Source organism: Asparagus officinalis, chromosome 7 (genome assembly GCF_001876935.1).
Source record: "Asparagus officinalis chromosome 7, Aspof.V1, whole genome shotgun sequence".
Lineage (NCBI taxonomy): Eukaryota > Viridiplantae > Streptophyta > Magnoliopsida > Asparagales > Asparagaceae > Asparagus > Asparagus officinalis.
The window spans coordinates 146,595,409-146,618,179 of NC_033800.1; the positions used below are offsets into that span (position 1 = coordinate 146,595,409).

Sequence of the window (22,771 nt, forward strand, 5' to 3'; positions counted from 1 at the left end):
TTAATTTTGATGATCAATATGTCTAATCTTAACTTTTCAGTTATAGTGAATATATTAACAAACTCGTTTGTATCCCATGAACTATGTTTTTCCTCAATACTATCTAGTTTTCTCATAGCCGTTTTGTATCCGCATACATATCCGCTTATATATCCGCATGTATATCCGTAACCGTAACATTTTTAGTGATTTCCAACCATTTAAAAATGTATTTGATGTTCTTTCTTTGTTTAAAATAAGCGAATCATCAACATTGAGAAGGGATATCTCAAATATATTATTTTATTTAATTAAAGCCAAGCGAGAGAAATCCGCTTACTTAACATAATCCTCCTTATGCATAGTATCATATCATGCATGAAAAGAATGAAACTTTAAGCATGACTTAATTATTATCAACCACGAGATCGGACGGATTTTTTTTTTCTCGAATTAAATATACTCCTTAATTAAGATAATAATTTGGTGGATAATTTAGAAGTAGTTACAATTCGGGAGATAATATGGGGGGCAAAAACAAATTAGATACCACATAATTACAATCAAAACTACACGTGCACGTCACGGGCCTAGACTAATTCACAAAGAGGCTGGCTCTCTCGAGATAAGGCATCACTGGCTGCTTCTAATTTGTGCACAAAAAAAAGTGCAATCTCAATAGAGACATACCATCTCCTGACAAGGCTCCCATTGAATCAACAATGGCTGCATTCTTAGGCTCACCAGCCATTAATCTCCCTCGCCCTCTTCTCTCCAAAACTCAGCTCGCCAACTGCACTTCTCAACAAGGCAAACAACAAACTCAGTCCCAGCCTCAGACTCAGGCAAACCAACCTCTGATTGCAAAGCCAGAGCCAGGACCAACACTACCGAAGCCAAAATCCGTGTCAACGCCCGCAGAGTCCACAGACTGGATTGCATCGTCGCTGACGAGGCGGTTCGGGCTCGGCGCTGGGCTCGCATGGGTCGGGTTCCTCGCGTTCGGAGTGGTGTCGGAGCAGATCAAGACCAGGTTTGAAGCGTCTCAGCAGGAGGCTAATACCAAGGATGCAGAGAGTGAGGTCGAGGTGGCATTGCCGAATGGAATCAGGTGCACGAAAAACTTTGTATAATCAAAGTAATCTGAGACGACATTTACTAAACAGTATCTTTACAGGACGAGTTCTGATAGTATCTTCTCATCTAAACTGTCATCGAGAATATCTCTTCTGTTGTCTTCTCGACAGTGTAGTGATTCAATTGCGCATAGACCCCCTGTAGTATCGTACTTTGGAAACCAACCATCCCTACAGATTCATGTTGGCGAATAGAACCCCTAGGTAAATAACCACAAATTTCACCGAAGGTAGTAACGTTTGCCTGTTTGTTCATGTTTCAGATACTATGACATAAAAGTCGGAGGAGGAGCCACACTAAAACAAGGCGACCTAATCGTCATCGACCTCAAAGGCAAAGTAGCAGGAAGCAATGAAGAAGAATTCGTCAACACATTTGAACAAGGGAAAAGGCCTCTAGCACTAGTAGTAGGATCAAGGCCTTACACAAAAGGAATGTGTGAAGGGATTGAGTATGTACTAAGAACGATGCGCGCCGGAGGGAAGAGGAGGGTGATTGTACCAGCAGCGTTAGGGTTTGGCGACGAGGGGGCGGATTTGGGTGAAGGACATCGGATACCGCCATCAGCAACACTTGAGTTTGTTGTTCAGGTTGATAGAGTCTCCATCGCACCGGCTTGAAGCTGTGATATGAGGAGATGTTTGTATGTTTCAATTTGTAGTGACGTGGTACCTTTGTGTTTCCGAGCACAATGTTCATATTGGTCGTCATTAGAAAATTTTATTCATGTACGTAATCAATATCAGAAGGGTCTCGGGTGAAATTTGAACAGGGCAGGCATAGGCATCACAAGACACTGCCACTACTACCACAGGTTGAACGTCCGTTTTACAGACCAAAACTTAGAATCAAATAGCTATGCTCGTCTTTTTGATAATTTGCTTCAAATTTGTGGCCGGTGGGAAATTGAACATGGATTGCTCTCTTCATGTTCAAGGACCTCGTCATTGCACCATAGCTCCAAAGTTGTGGTGAGAGTTACAATTTTATACCCTAACAGTGTTAATGCAACATTTATCAAGTCAGAAAAAAAAAGAGGAAGAAGAAGAAAAAGAGATCATAAGCAAAGTAATCCATATAATGTTATCTCATCACTGCATCTAGAAAGAATACATCAATTATTCTGCACAAACCTTATTGAGCTAAAAAAAAAAGAAAAAGAAAAAGACAAAGTCTTTTATACGACAAAGAACAGTTCCTGAGTTAGCTTGCAAGGCCTCATTTCTTAGGCATAGTTTGATTCGTTGGTGTTGAAATGAGTAAACATCAGCAACTTCCATTGTTCTGCTGGGGGTACTCGGTTGTTCAGGATACATAAAGAGGTTCTGGGTCTGTTTTCCTTCTTATCCTGATTCAACAAAAATAAACAGAAAAAAGGTCAAAAATAAAATAAATATATAATCAGTGAGATTGTACAATACAAGATACTGTACAAAATCGTCAAAAGTAATATCTACAAAGAAATAGAAGCATAGTAACTAGTATTTCTTAACATAGCATGTTCGTATTTTTCCCAAGGCATCGCGATGAAAAACTTATTAACTTTTTGCTAACCTCCCTCGAAACTTTTAAAGCTAAAATCTACATCACAATGCACTGTGCTTTACTATATTTGTTATAATCAAAGGTCCTACTGAACAATCACTGGCCTTCCACGCAAGCAAGAGGGTAGAGATGAAATATTATCTTGTTAGACCTCCTATCACCAGGGAAAGGGGAAGGTTGCATAAAATTTTCCATGTGGAAACACGTGAAGAGATTTGGAATAAATTTTTTTTTGTGTGAATGCAAAAATTGTAAATTTGATAATTCGCATAAATTTGATAGTTTGCATAAATATTTTTATGTGGGAAGGCAAAAAGGTGAACTAGTGTAAAACAACCAAAATTGTGAGATATAGTCCACGAGAATTGTTCATTAGGGGAGATCAAATAAATATTTCTATGTGAGAACACAATAAGTAATTTAGCCAAACACGCCGAAAATTGTGGGTTATAGCCCATGAGAAATCATGAATTTAAGATCTTGCATAAATATTTCTATGCAGAAACGTAATATGTAAATTGGCTGAAAAAAAACAAAAAATGTGAGTTACAGCTCGTGAGAAATCATTAATTTGGGAGATCAAATAAATATCTAGGTGAGAACACAAAAAGTGATTTAGCTAAAAACGGTCAAAACTGTGGATTATAGTCCATGAGAAACTGTGAATGTGATAGTTCACATAAATATTTTAATGTGGGAATCAAGGTTTTAAATATCAGTTATCGTGTATTTATCTGACGGTCAAAATCCATATTGGATAGCAGATATCGGGGATATGATAAGCAGTATTGATCGGAGTGGTATTACCGGATAGCGTATACACATATTATAATATCCTAAAATATAATCTAACTATACTTAATGAAATATAAACATACTAAAATGTAAATAATCATGTTTAGGATCACTAACCAATGGCAGAAACTTGCTTCTTGATTGCATGATGAAACCATTCGAGTGCATAGTTAGTAAAAATAGAATAACATACAAGCAAATAACAAGCTAACATAAAGAATGAAGAATCATCAACATAATTATAATTATTATGTATTCACGAGATGATAAACTAACTCACTAAGTTGGGATTTAATAGTTATGAGCCATGTCAATGTTCATAAACAAACATAAGCTAATCACCAAACAACCAAGTTCCAAAAGCAACAAATAGTTTATAATTCTTTAACATCTAAAGAGCAAACTCAAACCCAAACTAAAGGCCGATAATATCAGCCGATATTTAACTTTATCGCCGCATTATCGTCGATAAACATGCAAAAACGATAACCGATTTAAAATCAAACTTGTCATAGCAGAAGGCCCCTAAAACCAATAAATTGCTGATAATATCGGTTTATCAGCCAATATTTAAAACACTAGCGGGAATGCAAAAAATGATATGCATAAAACAACAAAAATTATAGGACACCATAAGAAATCATTAATTTAGGAGCTTGCACAAACATTTCTATGTGGCAATGCAAGAAGTGATTTAGCCATAAAACGGCCAAAATTATGGGACACCACAAGAAATTGTTAATTTAGGAGCTTGCATAAACATTTCTATGTAGGAATGCAATTAGTGATTTGGTCGAAAATGACCAAACTTGTGGGCTATAATCCATGAGAGATTGTCAATTTAGAAGATTGGATAAATATTTCCTTGCATAAACACAAGAACTGATTTGGATGAAAACGGTAAAAATTGTGGGTTATAATCCAAAAGAAAACGAATACAAGTGATTTGAACAAAAACGGCCAACATTATGCATTAAAATCAAGGTTTTAAATATCGGTTATCGGGGATTTATCGGACGGCCAAAATCCTTATCGGATAGCGGAAATCGGGGATATATCGGGGATAAGTAGTATTTATCGGAGTGATATACTAAATAATGTGTATATATAATATACCAATTAAAAAATGTAATCTAATCATGCTTAATGAAATATAAACATACCAAAATGTAAATCATCATGTTTAGAATCATTAACTAACTGTAGAAAGCGAAACTTGCATCATAGCCTTGAAAAAATATAATGTTAGTCCAAATTGGCCGATAATCCCGATAATCCCGATAAAAAAGTCTTACTTATCGGCCGATAAGTGCCGATAACGCCGATAAATCGCCGATAAACCTAGAAAAACGATAACCGATTAAAAATCCAATTTATCCTAGCGGAGAGCTCCCAAATCCGATAACTCGGCCGATAATATCGATTATCGGCCGATATTTAAAACAGTGATTAAAATCAAAGAGAAATAATTAACTTTGGAGATCGGATAAATTTTTCTAATGGAGAATAGAAAAGCAATTTGGCGGAAAACGAGCAAACTTGTCAGTTATAGTCTACAACAAATCATAAATTTGATAGTTCGCATAAATATATTTATGTGAAATGCAAAAAATGATTGGCATAGAACGGCTGAATTTATGGGTTATAGTCTATAAGAAATCATTAATTCGGGACATCATATAAACATTTATATGCGAGAACAAAATAATTGATTCAAATGAAAATTGACTCAGGAAGCTTCGGCATAAATATTTCTATGCAGGAAGCCATAAGTGATGGGTGAAAATGACCAAAATTACGAGTTATCATCTACGAGAGATCATTAAATTAGGATATGGGGCAAATATTTTTCTATGTGAGAACACAAAAATTGATTTGGCTATAACGGTCAAATTGTGGGTTATAATCGACAGGAAATTGTGGATTTGCAAGTTCACATAAATTTTTTTATGTGAGAATGCAAATATAGGTTTGGCATAAAATGGCCAAAATTGTGGATGATGGTCTATGAAAAACCATTAAGATGGGAGATGGAATAAATATTTTTATACAAGAAGACAAGAAGTCATTCTGCCGAAAATTGATGGTTATAGTTTATGAGGAATCGTAAATTTGGGACCTCAGGATCTCACCAAGTTATTTGGCCGAAAACATCCAAAATTGCAGGTTATAATCCACGAGAAATCATTAACTTGTGAGATTTATATAAATATCTCTAGATGAGAACACAAAAGGTGATTCAGCCAAAAATAGCCAAAATTGTGAGTTGTAGTCCACAAGAAATAGTGAATTTGATTGTTCGCTTAAATATTTTCATGTGGGAATGGAAAAAGTTATTTGGCGTAAAGCAGCAAAAATTATGCGTTATAGTTTAGAAGAAATCATTAATTTGGGAGCTCGCATAAACATTTCTATGCGAGAACACAAAAAGTAATTTGGTGTAAAATAATCAAAATAGTGCATTGTTATCCATGAGAAATCGTTAATTAAGGAACTCGCATAAATATTTCTATGCAGAAATGTAAGAAAACATATGGCCGAAAACAACAAAAATCGTGGGTTATAGTTCATGAAAAATCATTAGTTTGGAGGATTAGGTAAATATTTGTATACGAAAATACAAAAGGTAATTTACTAGAAAATGGTCAAAATTGTCGGTTCCACGAGAAATTGTGAATCTGGTATAGCTCACAAGAACATTTCTATAGCAGAATACAAGAAAAGATTTGGCTGAGAACAATCAAAGATGTAGGTTATAGTCCATGAAAAATTGTTAATTTGGGAGATCTGATAGATATTATTCTACTAGAACGCACCATGTAATTTGGTCTAAAATGTTGAAAATTAAGGGTTGTAGTCCACGAGAAATCGTGAATTTGAGAGTTAGCACAAATGTTTCCATGCAGAAACACAAGTGATTTGGTCAAAAACTTTCAAATTGTCCACGAGAAATCATAAATTTTGGAGCTCGCATAAGTATTTCCATGCAGGAACAGGAAAAGTTATTTGACGAGAAACACCCAAAATTATAAATTATAGACCAAGAGAAATCGTTAATTTGGGATCGAATAAAGAGTTTTATGCGAGAATGCAAGAAGTGATTTCGTTGGATTATGGGGTTATTCTACAAAATATCTTTACTATGGGAGGACGAATAAATAGTTTAGTGTGAGAACACAAGGTAATTTGGCTCAAAACAGTCAATTATAGTTATAGTCCATGGGAACATATGAATTTGAGAGTCTGCATTGATATTTCAATGCAAGAACACAGTAAGTGATTTGGTAAAAACATTCAAAATTGTGGGTTATAGTTCACGACAAATCGTGAATTGTTAGTTCGCATAATATTTTTGGTGATGTAAAAGTAAATTAAAATAAAACGGGCTTATTATGGGTTATAGTCCATGAGAAATTATTAATTTGGGAGATTGGATAAATATTATATGTGAGAACATAAAAAGTAATTTGGCCAAATATGACCAAAATTATGAGTTATAATCCACGAGAAATCGTGAATTTGGGAGCTCACATGCATAACTCATAATCTACGAGAAATCATGAATTTGGAAGCTTCCATGAATATCTTTATGCAGGAACGTAACAAGTGATTTGGCCAAAAACAACCAAAAGTGTGGGTTATAATCAATGAGAAATCATTAATAAGGGAGATTGAGTAAATATTTCTTGGTGAGAAATCGGGCAAAATTGTGGGTTATAACTCACGAGAAATCATAACTATGATAGTTCGTAGTAACATTTTTATATAGGAAAGGAAAATGTGATTTGCCGTAAAACCATCAAAATTGTGGGTTATAGTCCAAAAAATCGTTAATATAGGAGATAGAATAAACATTTATATGCGAGAACACAATAATTAATTGGGTCGAAAACGTTCAAACTTGTGGGTTATAATCCACGAGAAATAGTGAATTTGGGTGGACCCGTAGATTTTTTTCATGAGGGAACACATGAAGCGATTTGGTCAAAAGCATTTAAACTTGTAGGTTGTAGTTCACGAGAAATCATTAATTTGTGAGATCGAATAAATATTTCCACGCGAGAACACAATAAGTGATTTGGTTGAAAAATAACCAAAATTGTATGTTAAAGTCCACAACAAATAGTGAACTTGGGAACTCGCATAAATATTTATATGCGGAAAAACAAGAACTAATTTGGCAAAAATGACCAAAATTGTGGGTTATATAGTCTACGAGAAACCGTTAATTTCGGAGATTGGATAGATATTTCTATAAAAGAAACAAAAAGCAATTTGGCTTAGAACGATCACAATTGTGGGTTATAATCCACAAGGAATCCTAAATTTGGGAGGTCGTATAGACATTTCCATGCAGGAACACAAGAAGTGAATTGATCAAAAATATTCAAAACTGTGGGTTATAGTCCTCGACAAATCGTGAATTTGATTATTCACATTAATTTTTTTTACATAGGAATGCAAAACTACATTCGCGTCAAACAGTCAAGAGTATGGCTTATAATCCATGAGAAATCATTAATTTGGGAGATCGAACAAATATTTCTATGTGAGAACACAAGTCATTTGGCCAAACACGACCAAAATTATGGGTTATAGTCCATGACAAACAATGAATTCCCACAAATATTTTTATGTAGAAATGGAATAGAAGAAATAATTTCGCATAAAATGACAAAAAAAGGGTTATAGTCCACGAGAAATCGTAAGTTTGGAAGCTCGCATAGACATTTCTCTGTGGGAACGGAAAAAAATGATTTCGTGTAAAATAATCAAAATTGTAGGTTATAGTCCACGAGAAATCATTAATTAAGGAGCTTATGTAAACATTCTTAAGAGGGAACGCAAGAAAGATTTGGCCGAAAATGACCAAAATCATGGGTCATGGTCCATGAAAAATTGTAAATTTAGAAGATGATATAAATATTTATATTGGAGAACCCAAGAAGTAATTTGGTCGAAATTGGTCAAAATTGTGGGTTATAGTCCAAGAGAAATCGTTAAGTTGGGAGATCGAACAGATATTTTTATGAAAGAACGCGAGAAGTAATTTGGCCGAAAACGATCAAAATTGTGGATTATAGTCCACGATATATCGTTAGGTTAGGAGAATGGATAAATATTTCAATGCAAGAACACAAGAAAATTGGTCGAAAATGGTCAAAATGTTGGGTTATAGTGCATGACAAGTCGAAAATTTTGGCATTCTTGTAGATATTCCCATTGTTTTAAATATCCCCGACATGGCTCGATATATCCCCCGATATATCCTTTTACAGGGCTTGCCGCAACCGATATAGTCTCCAAATATCCTTTACCGCTTTTTGAGTCCACGATATATCGTTAGGTTAGGAGAATGGATAAATATTTCAATGCAAGAACACAAGAAAATTGGTCGAAAATGGTCAAAATGTTGGGTTATAGTGCATGACAAGTCGAAAATTTTGGCATTCTTGTAGATATTCCCATTGTTTTAAATATCCCCGACATGGCTCGATATATCCCCCGATATATCCTTTTACAGGGCTTGCCGCAACCGATATAGTCTCCAAATATCCTTTACCGCTTTTTGAGTATTTTGGGCGATATATCCCTGATATGACTGATATATCAGCTAATATGTTGGCTGATATATGCTTTTATATGGCTTGTCGCAAAACAATATACCGCATTTGGCAATTTTTGGGCGACATATTATAATTTTCCTATTATATCAAATGACATTTTGACCTTAAAAAATCAATCCAATTGTTGCAGCACTGATTTGTGCTTTTATTTGTTTTACAATGCTGATTAGTGATCCTAAACATATATTTTTTACATTTTGTATGCTTAGATTTTCGTAAGTATGTAGAGATTACATTTTAGTGCATCATACTATATATGAAAACATCTGTTATAGCATTCCGATATTTACCACATATCCCCGATTTATCACCGATATCCGCAATCCGACATGAATTTTGGCCATTCGATATTTCCCCGATATCTGATATTTAAAATCTTGGATATTCCCATGCGGGAAAATACGAGAGGTGATTTGATCAAAAACATTCAAAATTGTGGGTAATAGACCACAACAAATCGTGAATTTATTAGTTCACATGAATATATTTTTGTGAAATGTACAAAGTGAATTCGCATAAAACTGCCAAAATTATAGGTTATAGTACATGAGACATCATGAAGTTAAGAACTAGCATAAATATTTATATGCGGGAACGAAATAAGTGATTTCGCCAAAAAATGCCAAAATTGTGCATTAAAGTCCACAATAAATAATGGGTTATAGTATATGAGAAATTGTTAATATAGGAGCTCTAATGTTTCTATATGGGAACGCAAGTGATTGGCTCGAAAATGGCCAAAACTGCAGGTTAGAGTCCACTAGAAATCTTTAATTTGGATGATTGAATAAATATTTCTATACGAGAACATGAGAAATTTGGCAGAAAACGTACAAAACTGTGGGTTATAATCCATGAGAAATCGTGAATTTGAGAGGTTGCTTAGATATTTCCATGAGGGAACAAAAGAAGTGATTTGGCCGAAAACATTCAAAATTGTTGGTTATAGTCAACGAGAAATTGTTAATTTGTAAGATCGGATAAATATTTTTCATGCTAGAACACAATAAGTTATTTAGTCGAAAACGACAAAATGGTGGATTGAACATTCAAAATTGTGGATAAGATATTTCCATGCGGGAGCATAAGTGATTTGATCGATAACATTCAAAATTATGGGTTATAATCCACGACAAGGCGTGAAGTTGATAGTTCACGTTAATTTTTTTAACCCACAACAAATCATGAATTTGATAGTTCACATTAATTTTTTTACGTACAAATGCAAAAGGGCATTCGCATAAAACAACCAAAACTATGATTATAGTCCATAAGAAATTATTAATTTGGAAGATCGGATAAATATTTGAAAAATTACGGTCAAATTATGGGATATAATTTATAAGAAATTATGAATTTGGGAGCTTGCATAAATATTTCTATACAAGAACATACTAAGTGATTTGGTCAAAAACAGCCAAAACTGTGGGTTATAGTCCATGAGAGATCGTTAATTTGGGAGATCGAACAAAGATTTCTAGGTGAGAACACAAAAGGTTATTTGGCCGAAAACGGCCCAAATTGTGGGTTATAGCTCACATGAATCGTGAATTTGATGTCTCATGTAAATATTTTTATGTGGAAAGGAAAAAGTGATTTAGCGTACAACCGCCAAACTTAGTGGTTATAGTCTACAAGAAACTGTTAAATAGGGAGTTCAAACATTTCTATGTGAGAATGACGCAACAAGTGATTTGGGAGATTGAATAAATATTTATATATCAAACACACGAAGTAATTTGGCTGTAAAAGATCAAAATTGTGGGTTATAGTCCACAAGAAAATCGTGAATTTGGGAGATTGAATAAATATTTATATGTCAAACACACAAAGTAATTTGGCTGTAAAAGATCAAAATTGCAGGTTATAGTCCACATGAAAATTGTGAATTTGGGAGAGATCACATATATATTTCAATGAGGGAACACAAAAAGTGATTTGGTCGAAAATGTTTAAAATTGTGTGTTACAATCCATGAGAAATCATGAATTTGGGAGCTCGCATAAACATTTCTATGTGAGAACGCATGAAGTGATTTAGTGTAAAATAATCAAAATTAGGGCTTATAGTCCAAGAGAAATATTTATGGAGGAGCTCACATAAACATTTGTATATGGGTAAACAAGAAAAGACTTGGCCAAAAAGAACCAAAATTGTGTGGGATAGTCCACGAAAAATTGTTAATTTGGGGGATCAGATAAATATCTATGTGAGAACACGAGGTAAATTGGTCAAAAGTGGTCAACATTAAGGGTTATAGTCCACGTGAATCGTGAATTTGAGAGCATAAATATTCCGTGCACAAACACAAGTTATTTGGTCAAAAAACATTCCAAAATTGTTGGTTATAGTCCACCAGATATCGCAAATTTAGGAGTTCGCATAATATTTCCACGTAGGAATAGAAAAAGTGATTTGGCCGAAAACATCCACAATTGTAGGTCATAGTCAAAGAGTAATCATTTATTTGAGTGATCGAATAAATATTTTTATTTGAGAATACAAGTGATCTGGCCAAAAACGATCAAGATTATACATTATAGTCCATGAGGTATCGTTAATTTCAGAGAACGTATTAAATTTCAATGCGAGAACACAAGTAATTTCGCCGAAAAAAGTCAAAATGTTGGATTATAGTCCATGAGAAATTGTGAATTTAGGAATCCTTATAGATATTTTCATGTGGGAATACAATAAGTGATATTGCCAAAGACATTCAAAACTATGGGTAACAGTCCACAACAAAGCATGAATTGTTCGTTCACACATAATTTTTTTGTGGGATGTAAAAAGTGAATTCACATAAACGGCCAAAGTTATAGATTATAGTCGATGAGAAATCATTAATTTGGGAGATTGGATAAATATCACTATGTGAGAACACAAAAAAGAAATTTGGCCAAACACGACCAAAATTGTGTTATAACCCATGAGAAATTGTGAATGTGAGAGCTTGCATAAATATTTCTATGCTGGAACTTAATTAAGTGATTTGGTCAAAAAACAGCAAAGCTATAGGTTATAGTCTATGAGAGATCGGTAATTTGAGAGATCGAATAAATATTTCTAGGTGAGAACATATAACGTGATTTGGTCAAAAACGGCTAAACTCGTGGGCTATAGCTCACGAGAAATCATGAATTTGATAGTTTATATAAATATTTTTATGTGCAAAAGGAAAAAGTGATTTGGTGTCAAACCACCAAAATTATGGATTATAGTCGATGAGAATTCGTGAATTTCAGAGCTCACATAAACATTTCTACATGGGAACGCAAGAAGTGATTTGTCCAAAAACAACCAAAAATGTGGGTTATAGTCCACATGTAGTTGTTAATTTAGGAGGTACAATAAATATTTATATGCGAGAACACAAGAGTAATTTGATTGAAAACGTTCAAAATTGAAGGGTATAAACCGTGAGAAATCAAAAGTGGGAGGTCGCACAGATATTTCCATGAGGGAACACAATGTGTGATTTGGGCGAAAATGACTAAAATTGTGGGTTGAAGTTCACGAGAAATCTTGAATTTGGGAGTTCACATAAATATTTCTCTACTGAAAAACAAGAAGTGATTTTGCCAAAAACTACCAAAAATGTGGATTATAGTCTACAAGAAATCATTAATTTGGAAAATCAGATAAATTTTACTACGTGAGAACGCAACTAGTTTGGCCAAAAACGATTAAAATTGTGGGGTAAAGTTCATGATAAATCGTGAATTTTGGAGCTCGCATAAGCATTTCCTTGCATGAACACAGTAAGTGATTTGGTCGAAAACATTCAAAATTGTGAATTATAGTCCACTAGAAGTCCTAAATTTGGAAGCTTGCATAAGTATTTCCACACAGGAATAGAAGAAGTGATTTAGCCGAAAGCATCCAAAATTGTAGGTTATAGTCCACGAGGAATCGTTAATTTTGGAGATCGAATAATTTTTTTTATTCGGGAATGCAAGAAGTGATATGGCAAAAAAGATCAAGATTGTGGGTTATAGTCCACAAAATATCATTAATATAGAACAGATAAATATTTCAGTGCAAGAACACAAGTAATTGGAAGAAATCAGTCAAAATGTCGGGCTATAATCCATAAGAAATTGTGAATCTGATAGTTCTTATATATTTCCATGCGGGAATGTAAGTGATTTGGTCGAAAACATTCAAAATTGTGGGTTACAGCCCATGATAAATCGTGAATTTATTAGTTCACACAAACATTTTTTAGGGATGTAGAGTGAATTTGCATAAAACGGCCAAAATTATGGTTTATAGTCAACGACAAATCATTAATTTGTGAAAATTGGAAAATATTAATATGTGAGAACACAAGTAATTTGGCCAAACACAACCAAAATTGTAGGTTATAAGTCACAAGAAATCATGAATTTCGAAGCTCACATAAATATTTCTAGGCAGGAACGTAATAAGTGATCAAGAAACTGTGGGTTATAGTCCATGAGACATCATTAATTTGTGATATCGAATAAATATTTCTAGGTGAGAGCACAAAAAGTGATTTAGGTGAGAACAGCCGAATAGCTCACGAGAAATCGTGAATTTGATAGTTCGTATAGATATTTTATGTGGGAAAGAAAAAAGTGATTTGGCATAAAACCGCCAAATTATGGGTAATAGCCTATGAGATATCGTTTAGGAGCTCGCATAAACATTTTTTGTAGGAACACAAGTGATTTGCTTGAAATGACTACCATTGTAGGTTATAATCCACAACAATTGTTAATGAGAGGTTGAATAAATATTTATATGCGAGATCACGAAAGTGATTTGGCCGAAAGCATTCAAAATTGTATTATAATCCACGAGAAATTGTGAATTTGGGAGGTCGCATAGATATTTCCATGAGGAAATACAATGAGTGATTGGTCGAAAACCAAAATTATGAGTTAAAAAAGTCCATGAGAAATCGTGAATTTGGGAGCACGCATAAATATTTCTATGCGGGAAAATAAGAAATGCTTTGGCAAAAAACTATGAAAATTGTGGATTACCACGAGAAATCATTGACACAAGAAGTAATTTGGTGGAGAACAATTAAAATTGTGGGTTATAATCCATAAGAAATCGTGAATTTGGGAGCTCGCATACATATTTCTATGTGGGGACGTAATAAGTGATTTGGCTGAAAAGCAGCCAAAACTGAGGTTATAGTCCATGAGAGATCGTTAGTTTGGGAGATCGAATAAATACTCCTAACTGAGAACACAAAAGTGATTTAGTCGAAAATGGCCGAAATTGTGGGCTAAGCTCACAAGAAATTTTGAATTTGATGGTTTATAAAAATATTTTTATGTCGAAAAGAAAAAAGTGATTTGGTATAAAACTGCCAAATTTATGGGTTATAGTCTGTGAGAAATCGTTAATTTAGGATCTCACATAAACATTTCCATGTGGGAACGCAAAAAGTGATTTGCCTAAACATGACAAAAATTGTGAGTTGTCCACGAGAAATCATTAATTTGGGAGGTTGAATAAATATTTATATGCAAGAACACGAGAAGTATTTGGGCAAAAACCTTCTAAACTATGGGTTATAATCCACGATAAATCATGAATTTACAAGGTCGCGTAGATATTTTTATGTCTCAAACGGCAAAAAAATGTAGGTTAAAGTCCAAGAGAAATCATGAATTTGGGAGCTTGCAAATATTTCTATGCGACAAAACAAGAAGTGATTTGGTCGAAAACTACCAAAATTGTGGGTTATAGTCCATGAGAAATCGTTAATTTGGGAGATTAGATAACTATTTTTATATGGGAAAGCAAGTGATTTGGCCAAATAAGACCAAAATTGTGTTATAGTCTACAGGAAATTTTAATTGGGGAGATCGGATAGATATTTTTATACGAGACACAAGAGGTAATTTGGCTGAAAATGATCAAAATTCTGGGCTATAGTCCACAACAAATCGTGAAATTAGGAGCTCACATTGACATTTCCATGCAGGAAGAAAAGAAGAGATTTGGTCCAAAATATTCAAATTTGAGGGTATAGACCCAAACAAATCGTGAATTTGATGGTTCACATTATTTTTTTTACATGGGGATGCAAAAAGTGCATTCGCATATAACAACGAAAACTACGAGTTATAGTAAAAGAGAAATCATTAATTTGAGAGATCTGTGTGAGAACACAAGAGGTAATTTGGCCAAACACGGCCAAAATTATGGGTTATAGTCAACGAGAAATCGTGAAATAGGGAGCTAGCATAAATATTTGTAAACTGGAATGTAATAAGTGATTTGGTTGAAAATGGCCACAGCTATTGGTTAAAGTCCATGAGAGATCTAAATTTGGAAGATCGAAAAATATTTCCAAGTGAGAACACAAAAGGTAATTCGCCAGAAAATGACCAAAATTGTGGGTAATAATCCACAAGAAATGTGAATTTGATATTTGGCATAAATATTTTTATGTACGAATGGAAAAGCTAATTTAGCATAAAATAGCAAAAATTATGGGTTATAGTAAACAAGAAATCATAAGTTTGGAAGCTCGCATAAACAGTACTATGTGGGAATGCAAGAAGTGATTTGGTGTAAAATACCCAAAATTAAGGGTTATAATCCACACAAATTCATTAACTAAGAAGCTCGCACAAATATTTCTATGCGGGAATACAATAAAAAAATTAGGCAAAAAACCAAAATTGTGGGTTATGGTCCAAGAGAACATGTTAGTTTCGGATATTTAATAAATATTTTTATGCGGGAATGCAACAAGTGATTTGGCCGAAAACGATCAGGATTGTGAGTTATAGTCCATGATATGTTGTTAATTTCGAAGAATGGATAAATCTTTCAATGCAAGAACACAAGTAATTTGACCGAAAACGGTTTAAATGTAGGGTAGCTTATGTGATATCGTGAATTTGAGAAATCACATAGATATTTCCATGCAGGAACACAAGTGATTTGGTTGAAAACATTTAAAACTGTAGGTTATAGTCCACGACAAATCATGAATTTGTTAGTTCTCGTAAACATTTATTTTATTTGTGGGATGTAAAGAAAGTAAATTCGCGTAAAACGAGTAAAATTATGGGTTATAGTCCATAAGAAATCGTTAACTCGAGAGATTAGATAAATATTACTATTTGAGAAAACTAAAAGTAATTTGCCAAAACACGACCAAAATTGTGGGTTATAATCCACGAGAAATCGTGAATTTGGGAGCTCGCATAAATATTTCAATGCAGTAATGTAATAAGTGATTTGACCGAAAACAGCCAAACCTGTCGGTTATAGTCCATGAGGGATCATTAATTTGGGAGATGAATAAATATTTCTATGTAAGAACACACAATGATTTGGTCGAGAACGGTCAAAATTATGGGCTATAGCTCATGAGAAATCATGAATTTGATAGTTCGTGTAAATATTTTTTGTGGGAAAAGGAAACGTGATTTGCCATAAAACCACCAAAATCATAGGCTATAGTCTACGAGAAATTGTTAATTAGGGAGCTCGCATAATATTTTCTATTTAGGAACGATGGAAGAAGTGATTTAGCCGAAAACGACCTAAATTGTGGTCCATGAGAAATCATTAATTTAGGAAATATTTATATGCAAGATCACAAAAAGTAATTTGGCCAAAAACATTCAAAATTGTGGGCTATAATCCACAAGAAATCGTGAATTTAAGAGGTCGCGTAGATATTTCTATGAGGGAACACAAGTGGTTTGGTCAAAAATATTCAAAATTGTGGGTTATAGTCCACGAGAAATTGTTAATTTGTGAGATCGGATAAATATTTCTAGACTAGAACACATAAGTGTTTCGTTCGAAAACGGCCAAAACTTGTGGGCTATAGCTCACAAGAAATCATGAATTTTATAGTTAGTACAATATTTTTATGTGGGAAAGGAAAAGTGATTTTGCATAAAACTGCCAAAATTATAGGTTATACTCTATGAGAATTTGTTAATTAAGGAGCTTGAAAAATATTTCTATATGGGAACGAAATAAGAAGTGATTTCTCCGAAAGCGACTAAAATTATGGGTAATAGTCCGCAAGAAATGGTTCATTGGGGAGATTGAATAAATAATTATATGCGAGAACACAAGAAGTGATTTGACCAAAAACATTCAAAATTGTGGGTTATAATCCATGAGAAATCATGAATTTGGGCGGTCGCGTAGATGTTTCCATGAGTAAACACAAGAAGTGGTTTGGTCGAAAACATTCAAAATTGTGGGTAACAATTAGGGGTGCATTCGGTTCGAATACGGCTCGAATATGATGCTTATCATATCCATATCCGCTTACCCATCTCGGATACGGATATGGATACAGATATAGCTCGGTAAGAAAAATTTATAACCATATCCACTAAAATCGGATACGATTACGGATATACATGCGGATATGCATGTAGATACAAAACAGATATGAGAAAACTAGATAGTATTGAGAAAAACATAGTTCATGTGATACAAAAGAGTTAGCTAATATGTCCATTATAATTAAAAAGTTAAGATTATACATCTTGATCATCAAAATTAACCACAAATCCATAATCTAAGAATCGAAACCATCGTAAAAGTATGACTAATATGTATTCGGATATTTCGGATACGGATACAGATATTTCACTACAAAACGATATATGTAACCATATCCTATCGGTTATAGATTTGAGTAACCATATTCGTATCCTAACGGATACAGTTACGGATATTTTCTTGGATACGGATACGGTTTAGCACCCCTAGTAACAATCCATGAGAAATCATTAATTTTTGAGATCGGATAAAGATTTCCATGCAAGGACACTAAGTTTTCCAGTCGAAAACGGAAAAATTGTGGGTTAAAGTCCACAAGGATTCGCGAATTTAGGAGCTTGCATAAATATTTCAATGCGCGAGGACAAGAAGTGATTTGGTCAAAAACGACCAAAACTGTGGGCTATAGTCCACGACACATTGTTAATTTGGGAGATTGAGTAAATATTTCTATACGAAATCAATTTGGTGGAAAACAGTTAAAATTGTAGGTTATAACCCATGAGAAATCATGAATTTGATGCTCTAATAGACATTTTCCATGCGGGAACACAAGATGATTTGGTCGAAAACATTCAAAAATTGTGATTATAGTCCATGACGGATCGTGAATTTGATAGTTCACCTTAATTTTTTACGAGGGAATGCAAAAAGTGCATTCATGTAAAACAACCAAAATCATGGGGTAGTCCATGAGAAGTCATTAATTTGGGAGATTGGATAAATACTTCTATGTGAGAACACAAGAAATAATTTGGCAAAACACGGCCAAATTATGGGTTATAGTCAATGAGAATCATGAAATTGAGAGCTCATATAAATATTTTTATAGGGGAATGTAATAAGTGATTTGGCCATAAATGACAAAAATTATGGATTATAGTCCATGAGAGATCGTTAATTTGGAAAACCAAATAAATATTTGTAGGTGAGAGCACAAAAGGTGATTCGGCTGAAAACGGCCAAAAAATCATGTTTAGTCTACAGGAAATTGTGAATTTGATAGTTCGCATAAATTTTTTTATCTGTGAATGGAAAAGCTAATTTAGCATAAAATAGCAAAAATGATGGGTTATAGTAAACAAGAAATCGTTAGTTTGGAAGCTCACATAAACAGTCTATGTGGCAATGCAAGAAGTGATTTTGTGTAAAATGACCAAAACTGTGGGCTAGAGTCCACGATAAATCATTAGTTTGGGAGATCGGATGAATATTTCGATGTAAGAACACAAGAAGTGATTTGGCCAAAAACATCTAAAATTGTGGGTTGTCAACGAGAAATAGTTAATTTGGGAGATTAGATAAATATTTTTATGCGCGAACACAAGAAGTGATTTCGCAAAAAAAAGCCAAGATTGTGGGTTATAGTCCAAGAGAAATCATTAATTTGGGAGATTGAATAAATATTTCTAGGTGAGAACACAAAAAGTGATTTGGCCTACTATGGCCAAAATTGTGGATTATAGTCCACGACAAATTGTGAATTTGATAGTTCGCAAAAATATTTTTATATATGAATGAAAGAAGTGATTTGGCGTAGAAAGGCCGAAATTGTGGGCTATAGTCCACAAGAAATTGTTTATTCAGGATATCGGATGAACATTTCTATGCTTGACCACAAGTAAGTGATTCGGTATAGAACGACAAATATTGTGGGTTATAACTTTTTGCTTAGCTTCCTCGACACTTTCAAAGATGAAAAACTATATCAAAAGGCACTGTGCTTCACTGTATTTGTTATAATCAAGGTCCTAATGACCAATCATTGGCCATCCATGCAACCCCAGGAGGAAACAAGAAAAAATATGACAACGAAGGGGAGAGGGGGTAGATATGAAATCTTATCTTCCTAGACCTATTATCAAAAGACAACATATAAGAAAGAAGACATCCTTGCATTCCCCTCAACTAAAAAATCTTCCTAGAATCCTGCATATGAACTTGTACTATCATAAATCAAATCAAACATGTCAAAAGGGGCCTAAATAACAAGATCATTCAAGTTCTATGGTTTATGTGTGACCCGTGTTTCACATATATCACTGTAGAAAAAGTCAAGCTTGAATGTGATTGGGGAATTCAAAAATATAAGTTCCTTATACACTAACCAATTATCCTTGGCCCACACAAATCCATCAGTATCCACCACATGTAAGCTCAGGGCATGCCTAGAATCGGGAGAGAGATTCTCGAAGCTGCAATAACCAGAAATTAGCAAAATAAAATTAAATTATCACTCATCAAGATGTAGTCAAAATACTTACCTCTGATGCACAAGGTCACCATGTATAACCACCAAAGAACCTGATTTTACTTCTAGGGGCACAAATTCCTTTTGATCATATGACGGTGAAGGACGATCGAAGTGCACTCCATTTTCATCTCTGATAAACCTTCTCACAAGGCCCTCTAAGATCAAACAAGAAATTGAAAAAACAGATGTCCATTAGCACTAATAAGTAATAACTAAAAAGAAGGGTTTATATATGCCCGCTTAAATCATGCATATTTGGGAAACTGCCTCCCATATCTCAGTATATGCAAAACTACCCCCAAATTTTCAACTTTGGAAGAAAAAAAAAGTATCCCCAAATCAACAAATCATCAACTCTGCTGGATTTGATGACTTGGTCGGTAAAAATTTGATTATTTTATTGACAGTTTGAAACTGCAGTTACAAATTAGCCCATCAAGGTTTGATGGTTTTTTGATTTGGGCGTATTTTTTTCCTAAAGTTGATGATATGCGATAATTTTGCAAGTACTGAGATTTGGGGGTAGTTTTGCAAATACATGATTTAAGGGACATATAAACGTAAAACCATAAAAACAAGAAGGGGAAGGAAGGCTACTCTTATGTGAGCCAGGAATAGCCCAGAGGCAACCATTAGTTATTGTCGCATCTTCTAGAGCAAGCCACAACCCAGTGCAGGATGTAGGTTCTGTATAGATAAAAGAATTGTCCTGATGTGGTACAACTTCTCCACCAATGCCTGGTTGCTGCACACAAAAAAAGTATTGTTTGTAAATGATGAATCATGTTTCCGATAAAAGATTTGTTTATATAAAGAAGAAATATTATATATATCTAAAGAAGTAGATTAAATTAACATGGATCAAGGCAGTTAAAAACTTAAAAAGGATATGAGAGCTATTAAGTTACTAGATACATGATCCTTTATGACCTTAATAGTGCTGATTGGAGAAATGATTCATATAGCAGACAAACAAAATTCTTGCTAGAGTGAAAATATATAATCACCATATACATGACCCTAAAAGACACCAGTAGTGCTGATTTGAGAAAAAAGGATATGGGAGCTATTAGCATTGCTCAGGTGGTAGGAACTAATATCAAAATTTGTTGCCAATGTGTAGGACTTACGTAAAAATGAGATATATAACTATAATCATTTCCACATCAAAGCTACAATGATCCACAAAGCGAAACCCAAACAGTACCTTAAATATGTACATAGATTGAATAACCACTGGCCTCTTGTAGCCCAATGAGAGAAACATACTCGTCACGTTCTCCGAGTTGGTGAATTTTTTGAATATGGGTTCAATTTCATGCAATGCTGCACAAACAAAAGGTAAAAGAATATATCTATATTGGTAACCATGAAACAACACTAAATAAACCTTTCTTCCTAGCAAAGAAATGTTTTAGATTTAATCGAATATGCAAACCATGGCCAACTTTATTAATAGAGAGTTCCTTTGGTTGCTTCAAGCTTCCATCATCTCCAAATGCCTTCTCTGTATAAATACAAGAAACAATAATAGAATAACTGCTGCATGAGGATAACCTTGGATTTCAATATACATATTACATACAGAGTACAATGATAAAATATTAAATAGAAAATTGGTGCTAAAATTTCAGGCATAATGCCAATTAAAACGCAGGGAAAATGCTTGCAAATTGCCTCCAAAATTACTAAAATATTACCAGTTCAACACTATCTTGTTGACAAAGTACATAACAAAGCTCAAAATTTATAAAATTACAGAACAAGCACTCACCCTCAAAGAAGAAGGAGACATTCTCAGCGCTCTCGTAGAAGTACTCATCTGTCACTTCCCTCTAAAATTAACCAAAAAAAAAAGGTTCAAAAGGAATTCTTGCTGGCTGATACCCATCAAAATTCTATCTTTTCTGTCTCAAAAAAAAAAGACCTGATTCTTGGTAGAAAAGACTGAGGACTTGGATGGATCGAAACCCTTGAGCAGTTCGTCCATCCTATCCCTCATCTCCTGAATCTCTTCGAAGCTCGAGAAAGAATCAATAACCAAATACCCTAATTGAAAAAAAAAACAGTTTTTCATTGAGATTTCTATAATAAAAAAAGTTTCTTTGAGTTGAGACTTGATTGACCATTGGAATTGAAGAACTCGAGTTGATCGGGGCTGAGGCTTCCGGCGATTCCCATCTTTGAGAGTCAAGCCGACATACGAGGCGATGGTTTTATCCAACGAAGGCGTATGATGTGATAGAAGAAGAAAATTGTGCTTCTGAAAAAATCCCCAAAGTTCAGGGTTGTTTCTGAAAATTTATCCTGACAGCCCACTTATCTTAAAAAATGGACAAATTTTCAAAACCGTCCCATTTCAGCTTTTATTTGTAAAAAACGACCTGTTTCTAGGATATTTGTAAAAACCGACCTGGTTTCAGCCTCAGCGCTGAAACCAGGTCGGTTTTTGAAAAAAAATTTCCGAAACTTCACGGGAGTTGAACTCCCGTGAAGTTTAGCAACTTTTAATTAAGCTGCTAAACTTCACGGGAGTTCAACTCCCGTGAAGTTTCACAGTTCAATTTTTTTTTTGAACTGTGAAACTTCACGGGAGTTGAACTAACTTTTTTTCAAAAACCGACCTGGTTTCAGCGCTGAGGCTGAAACCAGGTCGGTTTTTACTTTTTTTCAAAAACCGACCTGGTTTCAGCGCTGAGGCTGAAACCAGGTCGGTTTTTACAAATATTTTGAAAATGAGTTGTTTTTTACAAATAAAAAATCAAAAAGGTCTCTTTTGAAAATTTGTCCCTTAAAAAATCTCTACTTTAATCACAGCCTCCCCAATGTCCCCATACACCTCAGTCCTCTCACGCCCGACGCCTCCTCCGGCGACTTCCGACGCCGGACCTCCTCCGTTCGCCAT

General features: G+C 34.3%; 2 protein-coding genes across 2 annotated transcripts; one reads left to right on the top strand and one right to left on the bottom strand.

Moving 5' to 3' along the window:
- Positions 625-1,858, top strand: LOC109850191 (peptidyl-prolyl cis-trans isomerase FKBP17-2, chloroplastic). Its single transcript, XM_020420142.1, has 2 exons — positions 625-1,090; positions 1,379-1,858. Exons 1-2 carry the CDS (start codon positions 702-704, stop codon positions 1,734-1,736), a joined length of 747 nt encoding a protein of 248 aa, XP_020275731.1. The 5' UTR covers positions 625-701; the 3' UTR covers positions 1,737-1,858.
- Positions 2,171-22,136, bottom strand: LOC109850190 (phytanoyl-CoA dioxygenase). Its single transcript, XM_020420141.1, has 9 exons — positions 21,993-22,136; positions 21,794-21,915; positions 21,641-21,701; positions 21,305-21,373; positions 21,074-21,192; positions 20,464-20,611; positions 19,877-20,021; positions 19,721-19,807; positions 2,171-2,464 (listed from the first exon to the last, which is right to left on the bottom strand). Exons 1-9 carry the CDS (start codon positions 22,045-22,047, stop codon positions 2,422-2,424), a joined length of 849 nt encoding a protein of 282 aa, XP_020275730.1. The 5' UTR covers positions 22,048-22,136; the 3' UTR covers positions 2,171-2,421.

Coding starts and splice junctions, on each gene's coding strand:
- LOC109850190 (XM_020420141.1), bottom strand. CDS start 22,047: ATGGGAATCGCCGGAAGCCTCAGCCCCGATCAACTCGAGTTCTTCAAT. Junction 21,916..21,992: donor CGAGTTCTTCAATTCCAATG/GTCAATCAAGTC, acceptor TTTTTCAATTAG/GGTATTTGGTTATTGATTCT. Junction 21,193..21,304: donor TATTAATAAAGTTGGCCATG/GTTTGCATATTC, acceptor TTGTTTGTGCAG/CATTGCATGAAATTGAACCC.
- LOC109850191 (XM_020420142.1), top strand. CDS start 702: ATGGCTGCATTCTTAGGCTCACCAGCCATTAATCTCCCTCGCCCTCTT. Junction 1,091..1,378: donor GCATTGCCGAATGGAATCAG/GTGCACGAAAAA, acceptor TTCATGTTTCAG/ATACTATGACATAAAAGTCG.